Raw genomic sequence first — 24907 nt, 5'->3', positions numbered from 1 at the left:
CTGAGTCTTACTCAGCATGAACTAGTCACACCTGTCCCATCACATGTGCCATATTTTGGTGAGAAGGGAATCATAGGTCCTGCGGAAATGCAAGGAAAAGGATTACACAAAGAACAGAGCGGCAGGAGGTGAGACCATAGGGGAGCCTTAGAATCTCCCAAAGGAGATGTGTTTGTGTCTTGCTCACCATCAAATCCTTCGTGTCCAGAATAATGCCTAACATATATTAGATACTCCATAAGTGTCAGTAGTTGAATTAATGAATTAACATTGCAGATATTGAATCATGCATTGCTAATATCCTCCCCCACCCAAGTCTATGGTTTACCTTTTGGTTGTATTTATCATATGGTTTAATGTATATAAATGCTAAATTTTGATTTGGACAAATCAACAAAAGTTTCCCTTAATTTGTTGATATCACTTTACACCGCAGGGAGTCCTTTTCCCATTCAGAGATCAGATAAATGTTTGCCTGTATTTTCACCTAGATTTTAAATTACTTTTTTTTCCCGTGTAATTCTGATCTATCTAGAAAGTCAAAAATTAAATGGAGAGTTTTAACAGGATGTAGCAAATAATCTTTTTTTTCCATCCATCCCTCTTCGCTACCTTATTTAGTTTTATTGAATTATTATGTACTGGTTTCTGGGCTTTGTATTCTGTTTCATTATTTTTCATTCTCGTTTCAGTTTTTTCCATCTAAGAATTATAGCATTCTTGGTCAGAAATGCCAAAGCAGTTACTGTCAGAATCATTTAGTATAATAATTAAGACATAGCCTAAGCTGTTGAAAGACTCCAGCATAGCGAGCCGGCATGTAACCCACTCAGTATTCTCGCCTGGAGAATCCCATGGACAGAGGAACCTGGCGGGCTACAGTCCATAGGGTAGCAGAGAGTCAGCGCAACTGAAGCCACTCAGCACAGCACAGCACAAATACAGCTGAGGCATATTTACCTTTGGCATAATAGTGAGTAGGTGAAACCCAGACCTGGAGAGGCACCTCTTCCCCACAGAGTCGTTTGAGAACCCAGGCTCTTCCTGTTCCGTAGCTCTGCCAGCCCCCAGGGCAATGTTCAGGCATGTATGGTTGGAGCTGTCTCATCTCCTCATCCATGTTCCGGTCTGTGGGAAAGGAGGTGGTGCGTGTCTTGAGACATCCTTTGCCTTTGAGCTGAGGAACCAGAAGTGGCATGTATTATGTTGCTCACATCCCTTTAGTCTAACTAAACCACGTTGCCACATCTACCTTCAAGGTATGGAAAATAGTTTAAACAGCCATCCTAGACTTGACTTGAAAGTTGAGAGGATCTGTTATTAAAAAGAAGATGAGGGATGGGTTCCAAGAAGAACTACTTGTCTCTGCTGCAGTCCAGTTTTCATAGTCACAAATACTCATATTTAAGAGAAAGGTGATAATCATTTTCAGCAAGTGAAGAACTATCTTTGGATATGGCAATGAAATACAAATATGTCCTGATTTTTTATTTTAGATGGCCAATAACCCATGTGCCAGGTAGCACTCTATGCCAATCTTGAATGCCAACAGGAAGTCACTGGACGGCAAACCCTTCCAAGATCATAACTGGGCTGTTGGAGTAACTTGGAAAAGAAGAAAGAGGAATTGAAAGCATGGCTAAAGTAAAGAGAGCTCGGTCTACCTCCCCTCCCGATGGAGGCTGGGGCTGGATGATCGTGGCTGGCTGCTTCCTTGTTACCATCTGCACCCGAGCGGTAACCAGGTAGGCGGGACTTTCTTCTTGATTCATTATTATGATCTGGCTTGTCTTTTTTCCTAACTCAGCTTCATTCTATCTCTGAACCTGTCTTTGTGAAAATAAATGTATATATGTGTGTTATATGTGTGTGTGTTTCCTTTGACTGCTCAGATATCTTCTTCTTTGCAAGGAATGTCATTTTCTGACACTGGATAGGGATCTCTTTTTATAATATCTGACCTATAAACCTGGAGTTTTACGACACTTTTGACTAAATATCATGGCTATTGCCGGACATTTATTTTCATAAGCAGTTCATCCCACAAAGGACAAATATATAAGCTCAAAACAGCCACGAGAGCCTCTCGGCTCACCAGGATACCAAGCCATTGGAAGCTTAAAGCCTAAAATTGAAATTCTTTTGCTTCATTTTGCACTTGGCTGTGGTAGTGGAGGCTGAACTCTAGGTTGAAGGAGAGAAACAGCACAAATGCAGGGATTCTCTCATCTCTTTTGGTCATGGGTCCTCTTTTTCTTTTACTCAAGAGCATAGTGTTGAATATACTTGCATTAAATGGCCATACACTGAGATGCATTCACCTTATTTACGTTTGGAATAAATACACACTTGAAATCTGCATGTGCCAGCTCTTTCCTCTAGAGCTCCCTTGGTCAGACTGAACTCTCTTCTCTGGCAACTCTCCCTAGGCTGCTCTACATAACTTTATTTGATTGGCACCATCCATAAAAGCATCGATGTGTTCCCCATAACAAACAGATAATGCAGGAAAGAAGCAGTGTTTGTTTTTGCTACAATAAGGTTTTGTTATGTGTCATCATAAACTGTAGATTTATTTAAAATAATGTGATGGTTGAGTCTGATTTTTCTCCCATCTATTTTATGGATCCTGTGTTCTGGGAGTGAGGGGTCATAGAGTTAAAAGGAATCTTTCATCTTGGTTCTTCCATGCAGAAGCTTTCATCATTCATTTAAGCATTTCATCAATAGTTGATCTATTTTATATATAATTTGATGAGAGGAAAGTTCTGGAAGTGAGCTTGGTGCTTTATAAGAAGGGCGGCTGGAAATTAAAAAAGAGGCTTGTGGCTGGCAGCAAAGACTTGTCTTCAGAGCTTCCTGGGAGAGGCTGAGAGCAGGGTCCTTGAGCAGAATAAGCTTGGAGGAGAAAAGTATGAAGCACCAGGAAGCAGCCAAGAGAACTGAAGACAGAGGCGAGGAGCAGCCTACACGGGGGTTTGTCGGTTCAGAGGATCAGTGCCTACCGGGCAGTTAATTCTTTTTTCCACTTTTTTCAAGTTTTATTAAGAAATAATCAACCTTAGTCACTATGTAAGTTCAAGGCATACGTATTGATGATTTTTTATTGAAGTATGTTTGATTTACAGTGTTGTGGTAGTTTCTGGTGTACAGCAAAGTCAAAGTGTGAGTCACTCAGCTGTTCGATTTTGTGACCCCTATGGACTGTAGCCCGCCAGTCTCCTCTGTCCATGGAATTCTCCCGGCAAGAATACTGAAGTGGGTTGCCGTTTCCTTCTCCAGGGGATCTTCCCTACCCAGGGATCGAACCTGCGTTGCAGGCAGACTCTTTACCAACTGAGCCACCAGGGACGCCTATTCTTTTCCATTGGTTTATTACAAGATACTGAATGTAGTTCCCTGTGCTATGCAGTGAGACCTTATTGTTTATCTACTTTATATATAATCGTTTATAAGCATGATGATTTGATTTACATATATTATGGGTTCAGCTAACATCCACCTTCTCATATAACTACACTGAAAAGGAAAGAAAGAAGAAAAGAGGAAAAAAATCTCTCTTCCTGAAGAGAACACTTAGAATGTAGTCTTCTAACATCTTTCCTGTATGTCATACCATAGTGTCAGCTGTAGTCGTCATGTTGTGCGTGACATCCCTACTACTTATTTATCTCATAACTGGAAGTTTGTATTCCTGACCACCTCCCACCAGTCCCCTTTCCCCCACCCTCTGTCTCTGGTAACCACAAGTCTGATCTCTTTTTATATGAGTTTGATTATTGTTTTAGATTCCATATATGAGTAAGATCATACAGTATTTGTCTTTCTCTGTTTAACTTATTTCACTTAGCAAAATACCTTCAAAGCCCTTTCATATTGTTGCAAAGTGGTAGGATTTCCTTGCGTTTTTTTTCCTGGCTGAATAATATTCCATTGTATATACACACCACACCCTCTTTATCCATTTATCCATCCACGTCTTGGCGATTATAAATCACGCTGCTGTGAGCATGGGGATGCAGGTATCTTTTCTCGTTAGGGCTCTCATTTCCTTTGGATCTATTCCCAGCAGTGGGATTGTTGGATCCCATACTGTTTCCTATGGTGGCTGTACCAATTTATAGTCCCATCAACAATGCACAAGGGTTACCTCACTGAAAATAGGTACTTAAGATTTCATATAGATGAGTCCATAATGTATTTAAAATGTTTTTATTGGTGGACATTTATATTGTCTCCTGGCTTTTGCTTTACAAATAATGCTACCATTAAATCTACCATTTAAATCATATTTCACTCTTGCCTTGTAACTGGTAATGCTTTCTTACACATAAAATTTATAAAAAGCTTAAGGTTGTGCAGGCTGTTAAAGCAGTCATTATTGTTATTTGCTCCCTGTGCTTGTTAATATGCATTGATTACCTGTTTTTGCTTCAAGATGTCTTATTACCAAACACATTATCTATGTTAATAAATTCATTTCATTGTGGAATTACATGGCATTCTATTAGTAACTTGAAAAATTAATTGGAGTTGATACTTGAAAAGTAATGTTTGTTTAAAGGAAACCCCCATCTCTGAGACCTATTTTTCTCAAATTCTTCTGGGGCTAAATTAACTTAATTGTAACAGATGTCTAGAGTCCTATGAAACTGTGACGCTCTTATAGCAACAGCTCAATTCCTGTAAATAATTTCTCATGTTACCTGAGCACTTACTCTGTGTTTGTTGGCATTATTCCAAACAGTTTTCATTGATTAAGTGATTTAATCCTTATGATAACACACAGAGGTTGAATAATGTGTCCAAAGTCACATGGTGGGTGAGTGACAGTGCTTCTAACCACTGGGCTGCGCTGCCCAGTGGATTACTTACTGTGCTGACTTAGTGGATAACGTCATCAACTGGGAAAAAACAGTCTTCACCAAATATCAGTTGTTGTCAGCTCCCAGTTCTCCAGGAGCCAGAGAAGAATTTTCCAGCACAGTGACAAGACAGAGGCTGCAGGTATGCTGACCCCTTGAGAGAAAGTATCTTTGAGAATGATATAACAGACACCACTTGGATGATACCGTGAACAAAACCTACTAACCCCTGGAGGCTGTTCAGGGTTGTTTGCTATTGCAGCACAATCTAATCCAATCTGACTGATACAGTCTTGCTTCTCCAAATGCTTAATTTATAGATGAGGAAATCAAGACCCTGAGAGATTTAGAAGCTTTATTGCAACCCTCAGTTATTCAGCATGGGAATCAGAGATCAGAAACCAGGTCTGCTGACATCTGTCAGATGCCCAAATATTCCAAGGGACAGCAAAAATAATCTGGGGTGAGAAGCACATGTACAGCCAATAACATTTGTTTTCTTTAAGGTCATGCCAGGGTTAGCCTGTGTGTGCGCTCAGTTGTGTCTGACTGTGACCTCATGGCCTGTAGCCTTCCAGGCTCCTCTGTCCATGGGATTCTCTGGGCAAGAATACTGGAGTGGGTTGCCATTTCCTCCTCCAGGGGATCTTCCCCACCCAGGGATTGAATCTGCATCTCCTGAGTCTTCTGCATTGGCAGGTGGATTCTTTACCTTTGAGCCACCAGGGAAGCCCCTTTCATGGAGACTTCCTGATTGTCTAGTCACCACTCCCAATGGGCCAAAATTAGATTAATTCCTCAACTGAATATCCATGGAGCTTTAGGCTTGTTTTACATTTCTGTAATATGTGCGCTCATCATTGTGCAGCACCCCTCTTGGTGGCCTCTCAATTCTGAAGAGGCAAACACCTCTGGCACCAACACTTGGGTAAAGCCTGTCAAAGCCAATATGCATGCCTGTGATTCTCACCTTCTGGAAAAATCTGAGCCGAAGTACCTTTCTTCTTGTCTGTTATTCTTCCTCATTCAAAAAATATTTATAGAGAGAATTCCCTGGTGCTCTAGTGGTTAGGACTCCTAGTTTTCACTGTCTGTGTTTAGAAGGCATAAATCATAAAACTTTACCATCTAAAAAGTTCCATGGTCCTTTCCGTTTGGAGAATAAAGGAAAGGACAACAATAATCCCTCTCATATTTCGTAAAAGTCACAGTCATTCAGAAGTCTGTGTATGTAGTTATTAAATGTTACCTCTGACAAGCCTACTCACATGTTTAGATAAGAATCTCAAGTGTTACTTTTGAATTTTGCATGCTTACAGTTTGATATGACTAATCATATCAGTTGGAAAAAAAAGCATCAAACAAAACGAAATGACAATAGAACAAGATAAAAAAAAAGTCACAAGAGACAAACATAGCCCCACAGATTTTAAATTTCCCAAAACTGTTTAGTGGAGAGAAGACACTTCCACAAGTGCTGAACCTAATCTATCCTCTGCACATCAAATTCCACCCCAGCACCTTTGGGACTTAGAATTTAGCATCCTATCCCATCCCTTTGCTCTTTCCTATCACCAGGACTGGCAGCATAATTGCAGGACCCAGTTGCAAAGAGTCAGACACGACTGAGCGACTTCCCTTTCACTTTTCACTTTCATGCATTGGAGAAGGAAATGGCAACCCACTCCAGTGTTCTTGCCTGGAGAATCCCAGGGACAGGGGAGCCTGGTGGGCTGCCGTCTGTGGGGTCGCACAGAGTCAGACACGACTGAAGCAACTTAGCAGCAGCAGCAATGCAAGAGGAAAATGCAAGGCCTCTTGTCCAAAAGGCAGGAAATAAAGGGCTGGTAAATATACTAAAAGGCTTCCCAGGTAGCTCAGTGGTAAAGAATCCGCCTGCCAATGCAAAAGACTTGGGTTTGATCCCTGAGTTGGGAAAACCCCCTGGAGTAGCAAGTGGCAACCCACTCCATTATTCTTGCCTGGGAAATCTCTTGGACAAGGAGCCTGGTGAGTTTCAATCCATGGGATTGCAGAGTCAGACATGACTTAGCGACTGAGCACAGACTTATGCACACAAAAGTGTACTAAAATAGGAAGCTTTTCCTTTTTCAGTAATCTATCTTGATTTTTCATGATGTTTTTAGTTTTCTTTTTAGTGTTGTTCTGAGTAAAGAAAAATGGAAACTAGCACAGATCCACTGATCATCTTAATATTACCAGTAGCCCCATCTTTTTCTTTCCTTCTGTGTCATCATTTTCAGCATACGGGACCAAATAATACAGAGAAGCAACATGAATAACAAAGGATCTGATAGGAATCCTTGACCTTTGTGTTTCTTACAGCATCACTGCCTTCTGCATTTGAAGCAAGATTTGGTTTGAAAGAAAAGCCTGGTCTCTCTTCTTGCCCTTTGTCCATGATCACTCAGTTGTAGGTATAACACACTTACCTTGTACTCAGTCTGAGCTTTACTGGACTCCCACACAAGAGTCTACTGGAGTTTTGTGCCCTGGAGCGTCTCTAAGAACTGCAGACTGAAGAATCTGTGGCTCTTCTCTGCTCACACGCATGCTTCATTGTCCCAGTGGACTTCACTTACAAAACCCAACTTCAAAGATAAAATTATAAGGAATTTTAAGACAGTGACAGCTGAGTTAAACCAAGTTTTATGCCTCTAAGTGTCAGATTCTGTGCAATTGTATAGGTTGTAAACTGTAAAGCCAGATCTGCCTAACACTGCTGTCCTCATGCTTCCTCATTCTCTTCCCTCTTCTTTAACTTTCCCATCTACTCACCTTCACTTCCAACAGCAACTGGAGAGTCAGGGAGAATAAATAACAGGCTACTATGGCACCCCACTCCAGTACTCTTGCCTGGAAAATCCCATGGATGGAGGAGCCTGGTGGGCTGCCGTCTATGGGGTCGCACAGAGTCAGACACGACTGAAGCAACGCAACAGCAGAAGCAGCAACAGGAGTTGTTGAAGCATAAGGAGCTGGAATGTAAGGCCTGTCCCAGGAGGCAGATACCCTTCTATCTCATCCCCAGCTGCAAGCCTGATTTCTTTCCCTGTATCTTAGAGCTCTAAAAGCTTCCTGGCCTGCATTAGACACCCTACTAATCTGTGTGAGGTTCCTTCTGAGTTGTACGATGGTATAAACTGTTGCTTCTGACTCACTTATGTCTTGTTTTTCCCAAGTAGTTTTCTGTTTTTCAACATAAAAAATTCTGTCTCTTTGTTTCTGTCTGTGTATACATACTCTCGTATATATGTATATGTACACACACATAAGTTTCTGTATAAGAAATATTCACTGTCAAATAATTCAAAGTGCAGAACAAAATAAAAAACATTTACAACATCACCATGCACATGTAATGGCTGGATACGTTTTGGTTTATATGCTTTGAGGCTTTTTTTGTTACATAAACTGTGTTTTTATAACAATAAGCCTTTTCTATGTGAACTATTTTGTAACTTACTTTGTTTCTTAACATTATATTATGACTTTATTTCCAAGTCAATAAATCAAATACCTAATAAATATTTCATTTTATTAATATGCTGTAACTCCACAAGGGAGCTTCCCTCATGGCTCAGATGGTAAAAGCATCTGCTTGCAATGTGGGAGACCTGGGTTCGATCCCTGGGTGGGGAAGATCCTCTGGAGAAGGAAATGGCAACCCACTCCAGTACTCTTGCCTGGAAAATTCCATGCATGGAGGAGCCTGGTGGGCTACAGTCCATGGGGTCACAAAGGGTCAGACCCGACTGAGTGACCTCACTTCCCAGAGGCCAGACATGGGACGTTATGTCTACTATGTCTAAGTTACTTAAGCAGTCCCTCAGTTCAGTTCAGTTCAGTCACTCAGTCATGTCTGACTCTTTGCAACCACATGGACTGCAGCATGCCAGGCTTCCCTGTCCATCACCAACTCCCTGAGCTTGCTCAAACTCATGTCCATGAAGTTGGTGATGCCATCCAACCATCTCAACCTCAGTCGTCCCCTTCTCCTCTTGCCTTCAATATTTTCCAGCATCAGGGTCTTTTGCAGTGAGTCAGCTCTTCCCATCAGGTGGCCAAAGTATTAGAGTTTCAGCTTCAACATCAGTCCTTCCAATGAATATTCAGGACTGATTTCCTTTAGGATGGACCGGTTGGATCTCCTTGCAGTCCAAGGGACTCTCAAGAGTCTTCTCCAACACCACAGTTCAAAAGCATCAATCCTTCGGTGCTCAGCCGTGTTTATGGTCCAGCTCTCACATCCATCCATGACTACTGGAAAAACCAGACTTGACTAGACACCTTTGTTGGCAAAGTAATGTCTGATTTTTAATACACTATTTAGGTTTGTCATAGCTTTTCTTCCAAGGAGCAAGCATCTTTTAACTTCAGTCCCTTATCATTTCAGCATCTTTTAATTTTAAACCAGTCCGTACTGGTGGACAAATAGGTTGGTGACAACATTTGGCTATTATAAATAGTTATCCACAATATATGTGTATCTTTTTTTTGTATTATTATTTTCTATTATTATTATCACCATTATCTGTTTATTAACTTTGGTTAAAACCTAGAAGTGAAATTGCTGGGTGATGTATAACTGTTTATTGTCAAATCATAACTTGTACAGCCATCTCTTAGAAGCTACAGATGTTAGTGAAACACTAAGCTGAGTAAGAACCCATGTGTTTGACCTGCCGTCTTTTCCACAAGACTTTTCCTACAGCAGTGATCTTCACATCTACTTGGCTTCACAGCCCCTGTAGTGAATGAACACTTGGTCTTATCCCTTAGAATGTCCAATGGTTAGCTTCTGATTTCCCACTGACAATGGACCAGCAATGTATCATTGAAAATCAGTCAAAATCAATTAAAACCCTTAGAGACTGGAACAGCTGATTGAACCAAAACTTGAAGCTCTTGTTCAAATCTATATTCATTGTGTTTTTTTTTTTTTTCTTTAAAATACTTGCACTTTTTTTCAGATGTATTTCAATTTTTTTTGTGGAGTTCCAGACATACTTCTCTCAGGATTATGCACAGACAGCCTGGATCCATTCCATTGTAGACTGTGTGACCATGCTCTGTGGTAAGTATCTCCAGGGATAGACAATTACTGGCTCCCTTTGAACTGTACATAACAGTGACCTTCCACTGTCTTTGATGACCTGTTTTTCTGAGTAGAAGGGCTATGGTAAAAATTGACTAAAAGTATGTAAAGGAAAAATATGATCCTGCCTTTAACCAAACTCAATCAGACATGGTGTTGGAATTCATGTTCTTGGTTGATGTCGGATGGACCAGGTCGTGAGTACAGTCGGTTGGATACTTACCATTTGGTTCTTCCGTATCAAGTTAGGGAGCCAGGCATCACAGGACTCGTCCTGATTTTGGACGCAGCTAACTGTACACTGTACACTCTGTCTTGTTGCCCCCTTATTTTCCAGCCATGTAAACAGCCATTAGAGGGCACTGTGAGTCATTTCCATGCAGTCTCCTTAAATAAGTGCCAGTAACATGTACATCATGCCTCGAGTTTTGTTTTCACTCTCTTTCCTTCCCAGAGGGTTCAAATTTTGGCTCACTGATTCATTTTTCATGCATAAGTCTTCATTCTTAGAGAAGTATTGTGGAAAAATAGAATGTTGCAATCATAAGATAAGCGTATTCACAATGGCTATTATATCCTTCCAGAACCACAGAGGTGCTATATATAATGTGTAGAGTGATCTCAAGATTCATGGAGTCTCTCATTCCATCTGTACAGTAAATTTTTAAAAATTTCCAACCAAAGTTACTACATGAGCGTCATAGAAATGTTATGAGATCGGGTCCAATTGAAATCATCTATTTGCCGGCTTGACCCACTTAATCCTTTCATTTATTGACTCCTGAATATTTTTAAAAAACTGTGATCTCTTCAGGCCATATCTTGGTTGCAGAAGAAAATACTATATGGTTTAGTAACATAAATAACATCAGTATTCCATTCTAGGTTCTGATTCATATTTATTTTTAGAAAAGTGTACATAATCAGGAGCTGGTTGATTTGTTCTGATGTAGTTCCTTGGTTGGAAGGAATTTGAGTGCCATTCTAGGTTTCACAAGACCACTAAGTTGACACTACTGATAACACTGGAAGGTCAGAAGGGATCAAAAAATCGTAACTCGGGTTTTCTAGCCTATCTTTTTAATTTAAAACGGTAAGATGATCACTTGATTTTCAGGGTCAGATGAGTAGTCATTGTCTTTGTGTGAGCACACTCGTGCTCATGGCACTGAGAACTGCCATGTTTATCTTTCTTGAAGGATGCAGGTGACTCATTTCTCCCACTGTTATCTTTTGGAGAATATTTATAATCCCCCAAAGAGGAATAAATGGCCTTCAGTGACCACTGTGGTCACAATGACCGTGTGAACCGTTGAGCTAAAGCAGGGTCACATTAGACGCAGTGTATTTAAATTCTATCCAAGGCCTTGAGTCCTCTTGTACACAATTACTGTATACCGTTTGCTCATTGGTTGAGTTCGGAGTATGGACAAGAGGCTGCAGAATCAAATCTGGGACATACTTGGGGCCATATCTGCACTACGATGGGCAGAGAAGTGAACATTTTTCATGGAGTCTCATATACATCTTGTCACTTTCCAACAGCCATCACAGCATCAGCCTGGAGAATTAAATATATTTTTAGGAGATTAGGTCATTCCTATTATCTAGAGGTTATATATGCATCCAGCTACTATTCTAACTAGATGGGATATTAGGCTGATGACTGATTCTATCATGTACATTTGAATCAAGCCCCAATTTTAACCTGATCTATATAAAAATTACACTCCACAGATACCCAGAGAATTGGCTCTTCTGATCTTGTTACCATGAGTACTGGTGTCTGCATGAATTGTTCTTTAGAAAGAAATTCACATGCTTCCTCCACCCATCTCCTCTGCCTGAAAGACCCAAGAAGCCAGAATAATAGGGTGAAATAATACTGTGCTCGGTGTCAGGTTCCCTGAGCTGAATATTTTTTAGTGATCTTGGGTATGTCATATTCCCCTGAACTTTAGTTTCTTTTTGGTCTCTTCCAGCTTTAATTATTATCCTATAAACCTGGAAGTTGGCATAATTCTGACACATTCTTAAACCATAGATAGAATGAGGCTAACTGAAATGTTATCGCATTTCCTAGATTTTCTGGGCTTTCATTTCTCATCCACAGGGTTTCCAAAAGCCCAGAAGCAGTGCCAGATTGTGAAGCGTGTCTATGATCTCTCTCCCTGGCCTTTTCTCGCATAACACTGCTGGCCATGCAGTGCTGCCCACTTTCTTCTCCACCATTTACCTGTCATGACTATCGTTAACTGTGTATGATCCATATTATGTGAAACATACAAGGCATATCACTGTGCAACCGCTGAGCTAAATCAGGGTCACACTAGATGCAGTGTGTTTACATTCTATCCAAGGCCTTTGTTTAAAGGAGCTGACTTGCTGTTTGAAAAGCAGCCCATTCTCCTGGGATTATGACCATTCTAGAATGGAGAAATGGAATGAGCAGTCAAATGCTAGTCAGGAAACCTGATCCTGATTCTAGCCCTGCCACTTGTTCTCTGTGGGACCATGGACACATCCTTTCCTCTCTCCTCGGTTTCTATCCATAGAATGAGTGGGGTGGGCTCAAGGATTTGAGGATGGATGGTTATCTGCTCCACTGATGCACCACAGCCTTCACACAGCGCCCTCAAGGCCTCTATGTTGAACCTATTTATTATTGTTTTTGAAGCTCCACTTGGGAGTGTTGTCAGTAACCATTTTTCCTGTCAAGTGGGAATCATGCTGGGTGGCTTGCTTGCGTCTACTGGTCTCATCCTGGGCTCATTTGCCACCAGCCTGAAGCATCTCTACCTCACTCTGGGAGTTCTTACAGGTAAGGGCACTTTGTACCACCCTTCTCATCCCACCCTATCCAGGGGTTGTTAAGCCTGCCCACAGAGCAGTAATTCATAAAATATTCATATTGTTGGATGCATAATTTAGCTGAACGTCTGCCTACCAAACATTAAACAAAAGGGCTAGAAATTTAATGGACTGTCATACGTAATGAAACTGTGTCACCACTTTAATTCAGCCACGTGAGAACAGTGACTGCTGACTTTCCTTGGGCAGCCATGTATGGCTGAGATCCTTCACTCAGAAGCAGAGCAACATTAGCCAGGGCAACATAAATTTTTAGCAATGATCATTCTCCCAACATCTTTGCCAAGACATTGAAATACTATCTGTGGTTGACCTGAGTTGCCCTTACTTTTTAGTGAGTATCATTGCAATAAATGGGGGTTTACAGTTTAAAAAAAAGCCTCTTGTGAATATTCTTACATCACACATTCTCTTTCAATGTTATGGAAATATATGTTAGAGAATGAAGTCCATAGAAAGAGAAGCAACCGATGTGCATTCCATAAATCACACTTACAGGGACTGCAGAGGATCAAGATTGGTTGGAGGGACTAGCATGATTTGGCCAATAAAAGATACAATCTCACAGGGAGGTTATAAATCTAGCTCTGTCAGCTAAAAAGGTGTCTGTCCCCTGTCACCCAAAAGGCCTGACCACTAGGGTGTCCCATCCTCCCAGTTTACCAGAAACTGTCCTGGGTCTGGTGCTGAAGGCCTCACATGTGGGAAACCCCCGTCCAAGCAAACTGGGATCGTTGCTCACCCTGCTCCGAAGATGGAAATAGGAGGTGCAGGCCGTTCTCCTTTTCCTTCCTTGATGTTTAAATTCCAGGTTTAAAGCCTTTCTGATTTTCTTGACTTAAAAAAAATAGAACTGGAAAATCTTGAAGAGACTTTCTGCTGGAGGTATTTTCAGGTTGCTCTATGTACATGCTATGTTCATGGATAAAATGAGCATGTTTCTTAATATTTGACAGTACTCTGGAACTTTCACAGGATCACATATGCTATTTAAACACAAATTCCAAAGTGGTCCAGATAATCAGGGTTGTGTCTTCATGTGCAGTGAAGAGTTGAAGTAATTCTCTGGATAATTTAAGTATTATTAATAATGTAAGTATTATCGATAATTTAACAATACTTAAATTACCCAGAGATCATTTAATTTACTAAAGTTAACTTTATTTAAAAAAGAATCATTGTGGTGAGAATACATTTCTCAGGTCAGTGTTACCTTGATTTTCTAGTTAATTCAAATTTAACTTGTATAATAGTTTTTAAAGTCTTCATTTTATTTTGCTTAAGTCATAGTCCCTTAAAGCTTTTCTTCCCAAGAAGAAAGTCATACAGATGCTATACTTTCCAAATTGTGGGTGGCTGGTGAGGGGAGACTCATTTTCAGCTTGATGTAGAAAGCAATTTTAAAGGGATTTACCTGAGGTTCAGATCCTCTTAAATGCCAGTAGTGTGATTCTGAGAGATGTTCTTTCAGTGGCTACTCATGACATGCCATTAGATTCATAGACTTCTCTTTATCAATAGTATGATTCTGAGAGACGTTCTTTCAGTGGCTATTCATGACATGCCATTAGACTCATAGACTTCTCTTTATCACCAGGTCTTGGATTTGCACTTTGTTATTCTCCAGCTATTGCCATGGTTGGCAAGTATTTCAGCAGACGGAAAGCCCTTGCTTATGGGATCTCCCTGTCAGGAAGTGGCATTGGCATCTTCATCCTGGCTCCTGTGGTTCAGCTCCTCATTGAACAGTTTTCCTGGAGGGGAGCATTACTCATCCTTGGGGGCTTCGTTTTGAATCTCTGTGTCTGCGGTGCCTTGATGCGGCCAATCACTCTTAAAGAGGACCAAACCACTCCAGAGCAGAACCATGTCTGCAGAACTCAGACACAAGACTTTAAGCAGGCGTCTCCCTGTTCGACTTGGACTAAAGAATGGGTGCAGACCTGCCTCTGTGGCTCTTTGCAGCAGGAATACAGTTTTTTACTGATGTCGGACTTCGTTGTGTTGGCCGTCTCTGTTCTGTTTATGGCTTATGGCTGTAGTCCTCTGTTTGTGTACTTCGTGCCTTATGCGTTGAGTGTCGGAGTGACTCATCAGCAAGCTGCTTTTCTTATGTCTATTCTTGGGGTGATTGACATTATTGGAAATATCACGTTCGGATGGCTAACTGACAGAAGGTAAAAACCTGTGAACCTTGTGGTTCCCTACAAGGAACTTTAAGCTTTGAGTTTCCTTTCATCACCTTGGGCTTCCCTGATGGCTTAGCTGGTAAAGAATCTACCTGCAACGTGGGAGACCCAGGTTCAGTCCCTGGGTTGGGAGGATCCCCTGGAGAAGGGAATGGCTACCCACTCCAGTATTCTGGCCTGGAGAATTCTAGTCCATGGGGTTGCAAAGAGTCAGACATGACTGAATGACTAACTTCACTTTCATCACCTTACCCTCTAGAATACCTAAGTCTAAATAATGTTAACAGGTTTTCAATATCTGAAGGCAACTCCCATGTTGGTTCTTCTAGTCAGGCGTCAGCAAACTTTTTGTACAGGGATAGACATTAAACAGATCAAGTCTCATTGACTTTGTAAGTCATATGATCCCAACCACCGAACTTTACTGTTGCAGCACAAAAGTAACCATAGACAATATGTGACCAAAAGAGGGTGGCCATATTCCAATAAGACTTTATTTAAGGACACTAAAATTTTAGTTTCTCATACAGTTTTTGCATGTCACAACATTTTATTGTTCTTTTGATTTTTTCCAATCATTCAGAAATGGGAAAACCATTCTAAGTCCAAAAAACATATGGTGGGCCAGATTTGGCCATAGTTTGCTGACACCTGATCTAGATCATTTAGAATGATGAGTATGTCTAAATGGCAGAAGCAAAGGATAGTTACAAGTTCTGGTAACAAATTTAATTCCAGTCTAAGTCAGGTCAGTCCTCCGGTAAAACAACTTCTGACTGGTCACTGTGGTTTTAGTGTCTTTTGAACCACCCCAGAGACTGGCTGGCAACAGACAGAGGAATAGACTCCAGTCTAGGTAGGAGGACCAGGTCAGTAATAACACATTATCTGTAGCACCACATATTTATGTTTGACAGTGCAAGTAGCAAATCATTTCATTATAATTTTAGACTTAGAAACCAGTATTTTAAGAAATCTAAGTAGTTTCTTCAGCTAATGCTAATCTAGATTGAAGAGAGCAAACTATTCATATTCTCCTAAATGACAGACTTTTCACACTTGAGCTATGAGCTGGGAGAGCTATCATCATGTGGCTTCTTAGCTGTTATGTCTTTGGGAAGTTATCAGGATCCAACTGCCATTCACTGGTATCATGAATACAATATTTAGGATTAAATATAAAAGCCACAGTTTTAATAGCTAAGGAATGTGGGGAAGAGAAAAGGGTATCTTTCTTTACAATCAAATAACCCAACCAGAAGCAGTCTGATACAGATCTGAAAGAGGGATTTCTAGTCTAAGATATAAAAGACCCAAGTTCTTGTCCTGGCTCTGCCCCATATTATCCCTGAGACTTAGAGAAAATCACCCAACTCTCAGATCCTCACGGGTCTTCATCTGTAAAATGGACCAGTTCAATATTTGCCTAAGGACTTTATAGCATTTTGTGAGGCTCAAATGAGATTACAAGCAGAAAAGCATAAATTGCTTTTATTACATAATTTATAAAGTGTAAATTGCTGATGCTGATATAATACAGAGTCTTTGTAATAATTGCTATCATAGATGGGTTTGGATCTACAAAGGGAAAATATTCATGGATGTACCACTGGGGAGATCTTGAAATAAGACTTAGTCCTAATGCATGACCATCATGCTGCTGCTGCTACTGCTAAGTCGCTTCAGTCTGTCCGACTCTGTGCGACCCCACAGACGGCAGCCCACCAGGCTCCCTGTCCCTGGGATTCTCCAGGCAAGAATACTGGATTGGGTTGCCATTTCCTTCTCCAATGCATGAAAGTGAAAAGTGAAAGTGAAGTCGCTCAGTCGTACCCGACTCTTAGCGACCCCATGGACTGAAGGCTACCAGGCTCCTCCATCCATGCATGGGATTTTCCAGGCAAGAGTACTGGAGTGGGGTGCCATTGCCTTCCATCGTAATCTCTGGCAAATCATTTTCATTTCTTCATGTTATGGCTTCCTCTTTGTATAACCCCTTGGGTTACTGAACATATATGAAGAGCTGGAGACTAGTGGATGACATATCTGAAAGCATCTAATATGGTAGACTTGTAGAAAATATTAGTCTCCTGACACTCTATGTGTTATTTCACAAATTTCCTTGATTAACTCTGAGATAGACAACATCTTGTTTGATAGCTAAAGGAATTGAGGTTAGAGTTAGGCAGTTAGTAGATGGGAGAACTGGATTCAAACGTCTATCATTCTAATTTTAGCGCATGGGTTATTTTCTACCATAATGCTTCCTGGGAAGATACATTCTTGCATTTGCATATACCAAAAGAAAGATAGGAAGACAAGGTAGAAAGCACAGAATGGGGAGGCCATCTCTATAAATGAAGTGCTTACTGCTACATGGCCAGGATTCTAGAGCTCTTTGATAGAAGCTGTGTATCCTGCACTCATTCTTGGTCTCAAATCCACAGGTGTCTGAAGAACTACCAGTACGTTTGCTACCTCTTTGCCATCGGACTGGATGGGCTGTGCTATCTCTGCCTCCCAATGCTTCAAAGCCTTCCCCTGCTCGTGCCTTTCGCTTGTACTTTTGGCTACTTCGATGGTGCCTACGTGACTCTGATACCAGTAGTGACCGCAGAAATTGTGGGGACCACCTCTCTGTCATCAGCGCTCGGCGTGGTATACTTCTTGCATGCAGTGCCGTACTTGGTGAGCCCACCCATCGCAGGTAAGTTTCCAGAGGAAACCACCCCCCGCACCCCAGTCACCTCTTCTCTTCGTCATATTGATGTAAAAACAGTGAACTCACACAACATACTATGAGAAGTGAAAGTAAGTTGGGAAGAATGAAAGAGAAAGGAATGGCCGAGCCACCAAAATACCATGGTCTCACCTACATCCTTGTTCTATAATCTTCTTCCAACTAATGGAGGACCTTAGTGTACTTGGGGAAAAAAAGTCCCAAATTAGGATCTTGATTCTGTTCCACACAAATGATGGGAGCAATGGAATGAAACAGCTGTTCAGATTTAAATATAAGTTGGGCACATTCAGAGGGAAGGCTGGCAGCCATAGAGGTAGAATGATGAGGTAGGTGGTGAGCTGAAATATTAATGTACAGGTGTCATAGTGGAGTATCTCCAGTGCCCACTAAAGGAGGTGGGGCCCTATATATGTCAGAGAATATGGGTCTCTAAAGTATTACAGCTTTTGTGCAAAGGATGTGTTTTAGAAAGATGATCTAGTACTTTAGTGGAGAAGCAGAATTTCTTTCTGATAGTTCAGGAGCCGTCTGATAAAGGCCTGAACTATGGCTTCTGTAGCAGAAATGAGAATGAACTGTGGGGTCAAAGGAGGACATTGGGGGGGCGGAAATCAGCTGATTTTAGCACGTGGGGATATGAAGGAGGGAAACAACTCCAATATATCAGGAGATGATGGCACACTTGAAAGAAATAAGGAAGCTGAAGAGAGTAGCTTTGCCAGAAAATAATAAATGTAATGTTTAGACATACTCAGATATCTGAAATACCCAATAAGGTATTTAAGGATGTAATCCGAGCATTAGAGGGAGGCCAAATTTGGATACACAGATTTGGGACTCAAGATAAAGCATCTAGAATGTTTTGTAAAATGATAACAGACATTAAAAACATGATTAAGTAATTCCACAAATATTCATTGAGTGCATTAAATAATTCAAGAAATACATATTGCATGCCTTAAACAAGTAATTCATCAGATATTTATTGCTGATACATCAGCACTGTGTCTGGTGCTGTTGGTGTAGCAGCAAACAGGTAAGAACCCATTCCGTCTTCTTGGGGTGTGTAGTCTAGACCAGCGTCTCTCGGAATGAGGTCTTAAGATCACTGCAACAGAATCCCCTGGGACCCTTGTGAGACTGCAGATTCCATGACCCTCCACCTGTGATTTGGATCTTTGGGGGTGAGTTCCAGGAACCTACATTCTCAAGCAGTTTTCTTGTGATGCTCCTGTACACTAAAGAATGAGAATGATTGGTCCAGATTATTACCTGCCTAGATTAAAACTGAGAGTGAAGAAGGTCTCTGCAGACAGGCAAAAGAGAAATGAAGTAAACATTTGCCTAGAAGGAAAGAAGGGGATATTTTGAAGAAGGCAGGATTTCTGCCTTAGCAACTGTTGTAAATAGACGACAGTTCAAGTTATTTCCAAACCCAGCAATTGCTAAAGTGTCAAACCAGGGGAAATTGTGACTGCTTGATGGCTATGGATAAAAATTCATGGTCAGTTTAAACTCCATGATATAGAAGGATATGTTTAGTGCTTCAATTTTAGAAAATACCCCCAATATGTTCTCATATCCTCCCTCCATAGACAGTTTTTGTATTTACCAACATTTAGGAACGCTGTGATTCTGTTAAACAGTCATGGAACATAAATGAGGATTCCTGGATCCTTTTGTCAAACCATGGCCTTCATTTGGCATCAGTTCAGTTCAGTTGCTCAGTCGTGTCCAACTCTTTGCGACCCCATGGACTGCAGCATGCCAGGCTTCCCTGTCCATCACCAACTCCTGGAGTTTACTCAAACTCATGTCCATTGCGTCAGTAATGCCATCCAACCATCTGTCATCTGTCATCCCCTTCTTATCGTGCCTTCAATCTTTCCCAGCATCAGGGTCTTTTCCAATGAGTCGGTGCATCAGGTGGCTAAAGTATTGGAGTTTCAGCTCCAGCATCAGTCCTTCCAATGAATATTCAGGACTGATTTCCTTTAGGATTGACTGATTGGATCTCCTTGCAGTCCAAGGGACTCACAAGAGTCTTCTCCAGCATTTGGCATATCAGACATTATACTCATTGCTAGGTATTAGAGGATTAGTGTGTGAGTTCCTGTTGTAATACTTCTCTTATTTAGTGACTTTTAAGATGACAGTTCTTTACTCAGTCTCTTGTTTGCTGCTAAAGAAATGTACAAGTAAATCACATAACTAAACTATTTGAGAGTAACAGTTTGGATTGTAGGCTTCCCTCATAGCTCAGTTGGTAAAGAATCCACCTGCAATGCAGGAGACCCCGGTTCAATTCCTGGGTCAGGAAGATCCACTGGAGAAGGGATAGGCTATCCACTCCAGTATTCTTGGGCTTCCTTTGTGGCTCAGCTGGTAAAGAATGCGCCTGCAATGTGGGAGACCTGGGTTTAGTCCCTGGGTTGGGAAGATGCCCTGGAGAAGGGAAGGTTACCCACTCCATTATTCTGGCCTGGAGAATTCCATGGACTGTATAGTCCATGGGGTCACAAAGAGTTGGACATGACTGAGCAACCTTCACTTTCACTTTGGATTGTAGGAAACTTTATGGGGCTTCTAATAATTTTTGCCTGCCATTTTTGACTAATTGTTGAAGTAGACGAGAGCAGAAGTCGTATACTTCTGTGGTGGATTTTCTTGGCACATAAGTAAAGTTTGGAGGAACTTTAAAAACCTTTTTAACTACAAAATAATTTCCTGCCAATGTCTAATTTTACCCCATTGAGTCCCTGATTATTGGGACTTACATTTTGCATATCATATACTCTGGTTCTCCTCAAAATGTAGAGCGGGAGTCGATATTGTGGTTAATTTGTTGCAACAACAGGTAAATTTTAAAAAACTGTGATTACAGAATTACGCTTCCTGAAATTTGCATTTGAAACTTTAACATGGCCCAACGATCTGATTTTCAAACTGGATAGGGTAAAATGTCTAGATCTAATAGGAAATTTGGATTCTGCTTTATCTAGGAGCGTGTTCAGTTACTCAAGATAGACAGTATATGAGTGCTGGGAACATGACTACTAGGGTTCTGTACAATTATATTCTCTTCACACTCTAGGTAGAGATCATCCTAAGCTCTGTAATTTGAATGATGTTTTTATCTTTTCTACCATATTTCATGGAATTAATACTAATATTTATTGTGTATTAAGAATAATATTATTCTTAGTATAGAATGTGGTACTTCCAAACACTTTACATAATAACAACAATCTGTTTTAGAAGTTTCTCTAGAAAATAGAATGCATTTTTCAGTTGTTGCAAAATGCTTTTAGATCTATTTTTTGTGTCAAAATGATAGTGGTGGTGCTAGCAATCTATTGTTATTATCTTCACAAATTATTAGACTTGAGTGAGTAAATAGTCAAATTTTCACCTCAACAATATCATTTTGCTGTTGCTTGTTACAGGCTGGCTCGTAGATACGACTGGCAGCTACACTGCAGCATTCCTTCTCTGTGGATTCTCAATGATATTTAGTTCTTTGTTGCTTGGCTTTGCTAGAGTTGTAAAGAAGATGAAAAGAACCCAGCTGCGGTTCCTTGCCAAAGAATCAGATCCCAAGCTGCAGCTATGGACCAATGGCTCGGTGGCTTATTCTGTAGCAAGAGAATTAGATCAGAGAGATGGGGAATCTGTGGCTCTAGCAATGCTTGGTTCCAGCCCCACATGACCAGTGGCCTTGAGCCTAGGAATCTTCAGGGCTGAGAGAGGTGGGACACCGGATTGTATATGTTTCTGAAGGACTTTATTTTGGCAGAAGCATTGCCTTCCAAGGAAATTTATTGTTTTATTAATATGTTTGTAGCGGGGTGGAAAATAGCAAATAACAAAGCAAACTGGACTGGCTGAGAGTTTCCCTATTTGGGATTCACAATTGAACTCAAAGAGCATCACACCAAGGAGAATGTTAGGACACAACTGACATAATTTCCTGAAAACAGGAGAAATTTCAAGGAATGACTAAAGCAAATAACACTGGAACAGCTTTGTTTCAAACTCTCTGTCCCTCCACCTTCCTTCTTCAGTTAGAAGGTAAGCCAGAAGCATTGACATGTGGTTTCTTTATGCTGTTTGGAAAAGGGGGCATCCCATTTTAATCACTGCTGTTTGAAGAATCTATTCCTTAAGCATTCTGTTTCATATCCTAATGAGAAGCTCCACTAGGAAGAAGGCTTAGCATCCTCACCCTCCACCACCACTGAAAGCTCATTTCCTCCGGCCAGGTGCTCGCCTCTGTTGCTATCACATATGATACTTTAAATTGATAGAACACACAAAGTCACATGGGTGATTCCTAAATCTTACCAGAAATGTTAACACTAACATTTCCCTTTTTTTCTTCAGAAATAAAGCACTTATTTTAACTGTAGACTTTCCTGTTAAGAATGGGAAAATGTTGGCAGCATTCCAGCTGGGCAGGAATTGAATTCTTGAATCAGCAGGTCTCTGGTGAGAGTTTTCATTTCAGATCAGACATTTAACTTCATCATTATCCAAAACAGGGTGAGAGTTTTGCCTGAAAAATATTATTCTAGAGATGTTCTGAAAGTGAGATTCCTTTCTCCCTGTGTCAATTATTGTTCCAGCGTCCACTGCTCCTCATCTCTTTATAGATAACCATTAGCAACTTGGTGATCCTTCTCAGCTGAATGAGAAGGCTTTGGGAGTTAACCTCAGCACTATGGCCCTCTCACGAATTATAGCTTTGGTCAGGAGAGAGGAAGGACAAAGTTAAGAAGGCTAGTGGTGTGTTGTTTTATAGTTCATAGAACTCTTTCACACACCTTAAGTCACTGGATTAGAAGAGTTCTCTCATTTCCCAGTACCCTATCTCCGTATGGTTTGGGTCTTCAGATTGAAGTGGGGAGGGCATGGGGAGATAAGAGAGAGGTCAGACCCCCAGCCTGTCCCTAACCATTTTAAGTCCTCTGAACTATAATCCTGAATCCAAATCATGCTGCACTTTGTAAATAGGGGCAAGTTATACATTTGAAAGGAGATTTTAATTAATTAAAAAATTTAAATCTGGGGACTTCCCTGGAGGTGCAGTGGTTAAGACTCCACACTTCCAATTCAGGGGCCTCAGGTTTGATGCCTGGTTGGGGAGCTAAGATCCCACGTGCTGAGCCCCATGGCCAAAAAAAAAAAATTAAGTCTTGAACCTCAAGGAAATATTTTGACCCTGAAGGTCATTCAATCCACTGTCTCCAGAGAGGTCTCACAAATGCCTGGACACAGGTACTGAAAGCAAAAACACAGCCATGAGGGGCACCCAGGTTGACTAAGTATATTCAGCATGAGTCTTTGCCTATAACTGGATTATTTTAAAAATTACATATTAATACAGTGCTTTCAGAATGAAATGCTGACTTGATTTGATAGCAGAAAGCTGGTATCTCATAGATGTTTTCCAAAGAGAAATTTGAATGTTTCCTGTTATTTTTATACTTAGTTTGAAGATTTAGTTGTGAAACCACTTTCTTTGTCATTTGCCATTTAAAAGCAATGTTTGGAAAATATCTGTAAACAGTCAAAGTTAAAATGAAGTTGTATGTGTTTGGAATAACACTTTATATTAAATGTTATTTCTTAAATCTTCAAACCTAAAGATTGTTCGAAATATGAAGAGTTATAAATATTCTTATACATGTTTTTTCCTATGATGGTCACAGTAAAATTATGTTTATCTTGTTCTGCAATGTAATTTCTCTAAAGTATTATAAATATTCATGAAAAATGAGCATAGAGATCAGAGCTTTTAAAAATTTGTATAAAATATTTGGGATATTCTGATTTTATACAGGCATACATTTGTATTTTATTTTTCTTTTTGGAGCAGCATTTTTAGAAAACCAGTAAGGAAAATGTAGATTTTAGAGGTTACCATTGTCATCTATACAAAATTTTACTGTCACGTTCCATGTGCCTATACTGTTTATTTTAAAATGGAGAGATTCATGAGAATGATGTGTTTGTTTTGTGGAATCAAGAACAAAAATGTGGTGGGATGATTTTACATCTTAAATATTTCTTTATATCACTGCAAGTTCTACTTTGAAATTGAGTTAAAAAAAGCAAAAGAAATATGTAACTTCTGCAGATACACTGTACCATTTGACTTTTTTTTTTTTTTCAGATTGTGACTTCACTAATAGATCACATATTTATGATAATATTTTCTTATTTCAAAAGCATAATAAAATGAGTTTATAGTCATGTTTGGAAAACATTTTTCCCCTGCACGAGGGGTTTGAATTGGATTATGAGTGGGTCTATCTGGGGTCAAGCCAAGATGTCACTGGCATATAAAGATGTTGTAAGTAATCAAATAATTTACAAAAGCCAAAACCATTTATTGAGTACTTCAACATGTTACCTGCCGTGTTAAGCGCTTCCTATGCAATGTATAATAACCTATCTTTTCACCCTTTCATGAACATGGAAACTGAGGCATCAGGTCCCATGACTTCTGACTCAGTAGTCACTGCACCATTTGGAAATAAGCCCTTCCTTGGGCAGATAAAATCCTTTAGATTATGCTTCAGTCTTCCAATGAGTATAGATGAGAAGACCCTGGACTGGAAATTTCCAAGACTTCCTAAGAGCCTGGTTCTATTAAGACCACTACTTCAGGCTTAGTGGTTTAATTTGCTGTCTGTTGATCCAGACTCCTCTTTGGGAGCATTTGCGTGTGGGGGCACATGGAAAAGTTTGGGGAGCACGCTGTGCATAACCAAAGTCATGCTTACTCAGCCAGGCAGTGTGTTCCTTCTGAAATCCCATTGCCCCATGATGATGAAGATGGTGATATCTATTTGGCACTCACCTTTCTGGGCCCAATAGATCTAACGCAGAAACTGCTCATTGACGTGAAATAGTGTGAATTCAAGATAAATACCCGAGTTTCTCTTCTTATACTTCAAAGCTGTGAGTCTTTTTTAACCTGTTGCCAGAGCAGCTCCCAGTAAGAGATAACTGGGATTTTGTCCCATTAGCACAGAGAAACATTTGGTGGGAGAAGTGAGGAAAATAATAAATAATGACATAAAAGGAAACGTTTAGAACATTTTACTAATAATGA

At 40.4% G+C, this 24907-nt stretch overlaps 1 protein-coding gene across 11 annotated transcripts in view; it reads left to right on the top strand.

Moving 5' to 3' along the window:
• The window catches only part of SLC16A12 (solute carrier family 16, member 12), a 100297-nt gene extending 76256 nt beyond the window's left edge, over nt 1-24041 (top strand). For 10 of the 11 annotated variants that reach the window (XM_010838521.1, XM_010838519.1, XM_010838518.1 and 7 more), the window contains 6 exons: nt 1497-1745; nt 9860-9963; nt 12662-12805; nt 14453-15032; nt 17492-17751; nt 21234-24041. In XM_010838521.1, coding sequence (XP_010836823.1) covers nt 1636-1745; nt 9860-9963; nt 12662-12805; nt 14453-15032; nt 17492-17751; nt 21234-21496 — 1461 coding nt within the window. In that variant the 5' untranslated portion in view covers nt 1497-1635 and the 3' untranslated portion in view covers nt 21497-24041. The remainder of the gene's footprint in view (nt 1-1496; nt 1746-9859; nt 9964-12661; nt 12806-14452; nt 15033-17491; nt 17752-21233) is intronic. The other variant, XM_010838524.1, reaches the window with a different exon arrangement.
• Nucleotides 24042-24907: the final 866 nt, after the last annotated feature.

This window comes from Bison bison, unplaced genomic scaffold (genome assembly GCF_000754665.1).
Source record: "Bison bison bison isolate TAMUID 2011002044 unplaced genomic scaffold, Bison_UMD1.0 scf7180017864097, whole genome shotgun sequence".
NCBI classification, from domain to species: Eukaryota; Metazoa; Chordata; class Mammalia; order Artiodactyla; family Bovidae; genus Bison; species Bison bison.
Note: the sequence above shows the minus strand (reverse complement) of the source record. Positions and strands in the feature narration are given on the sequence as shown.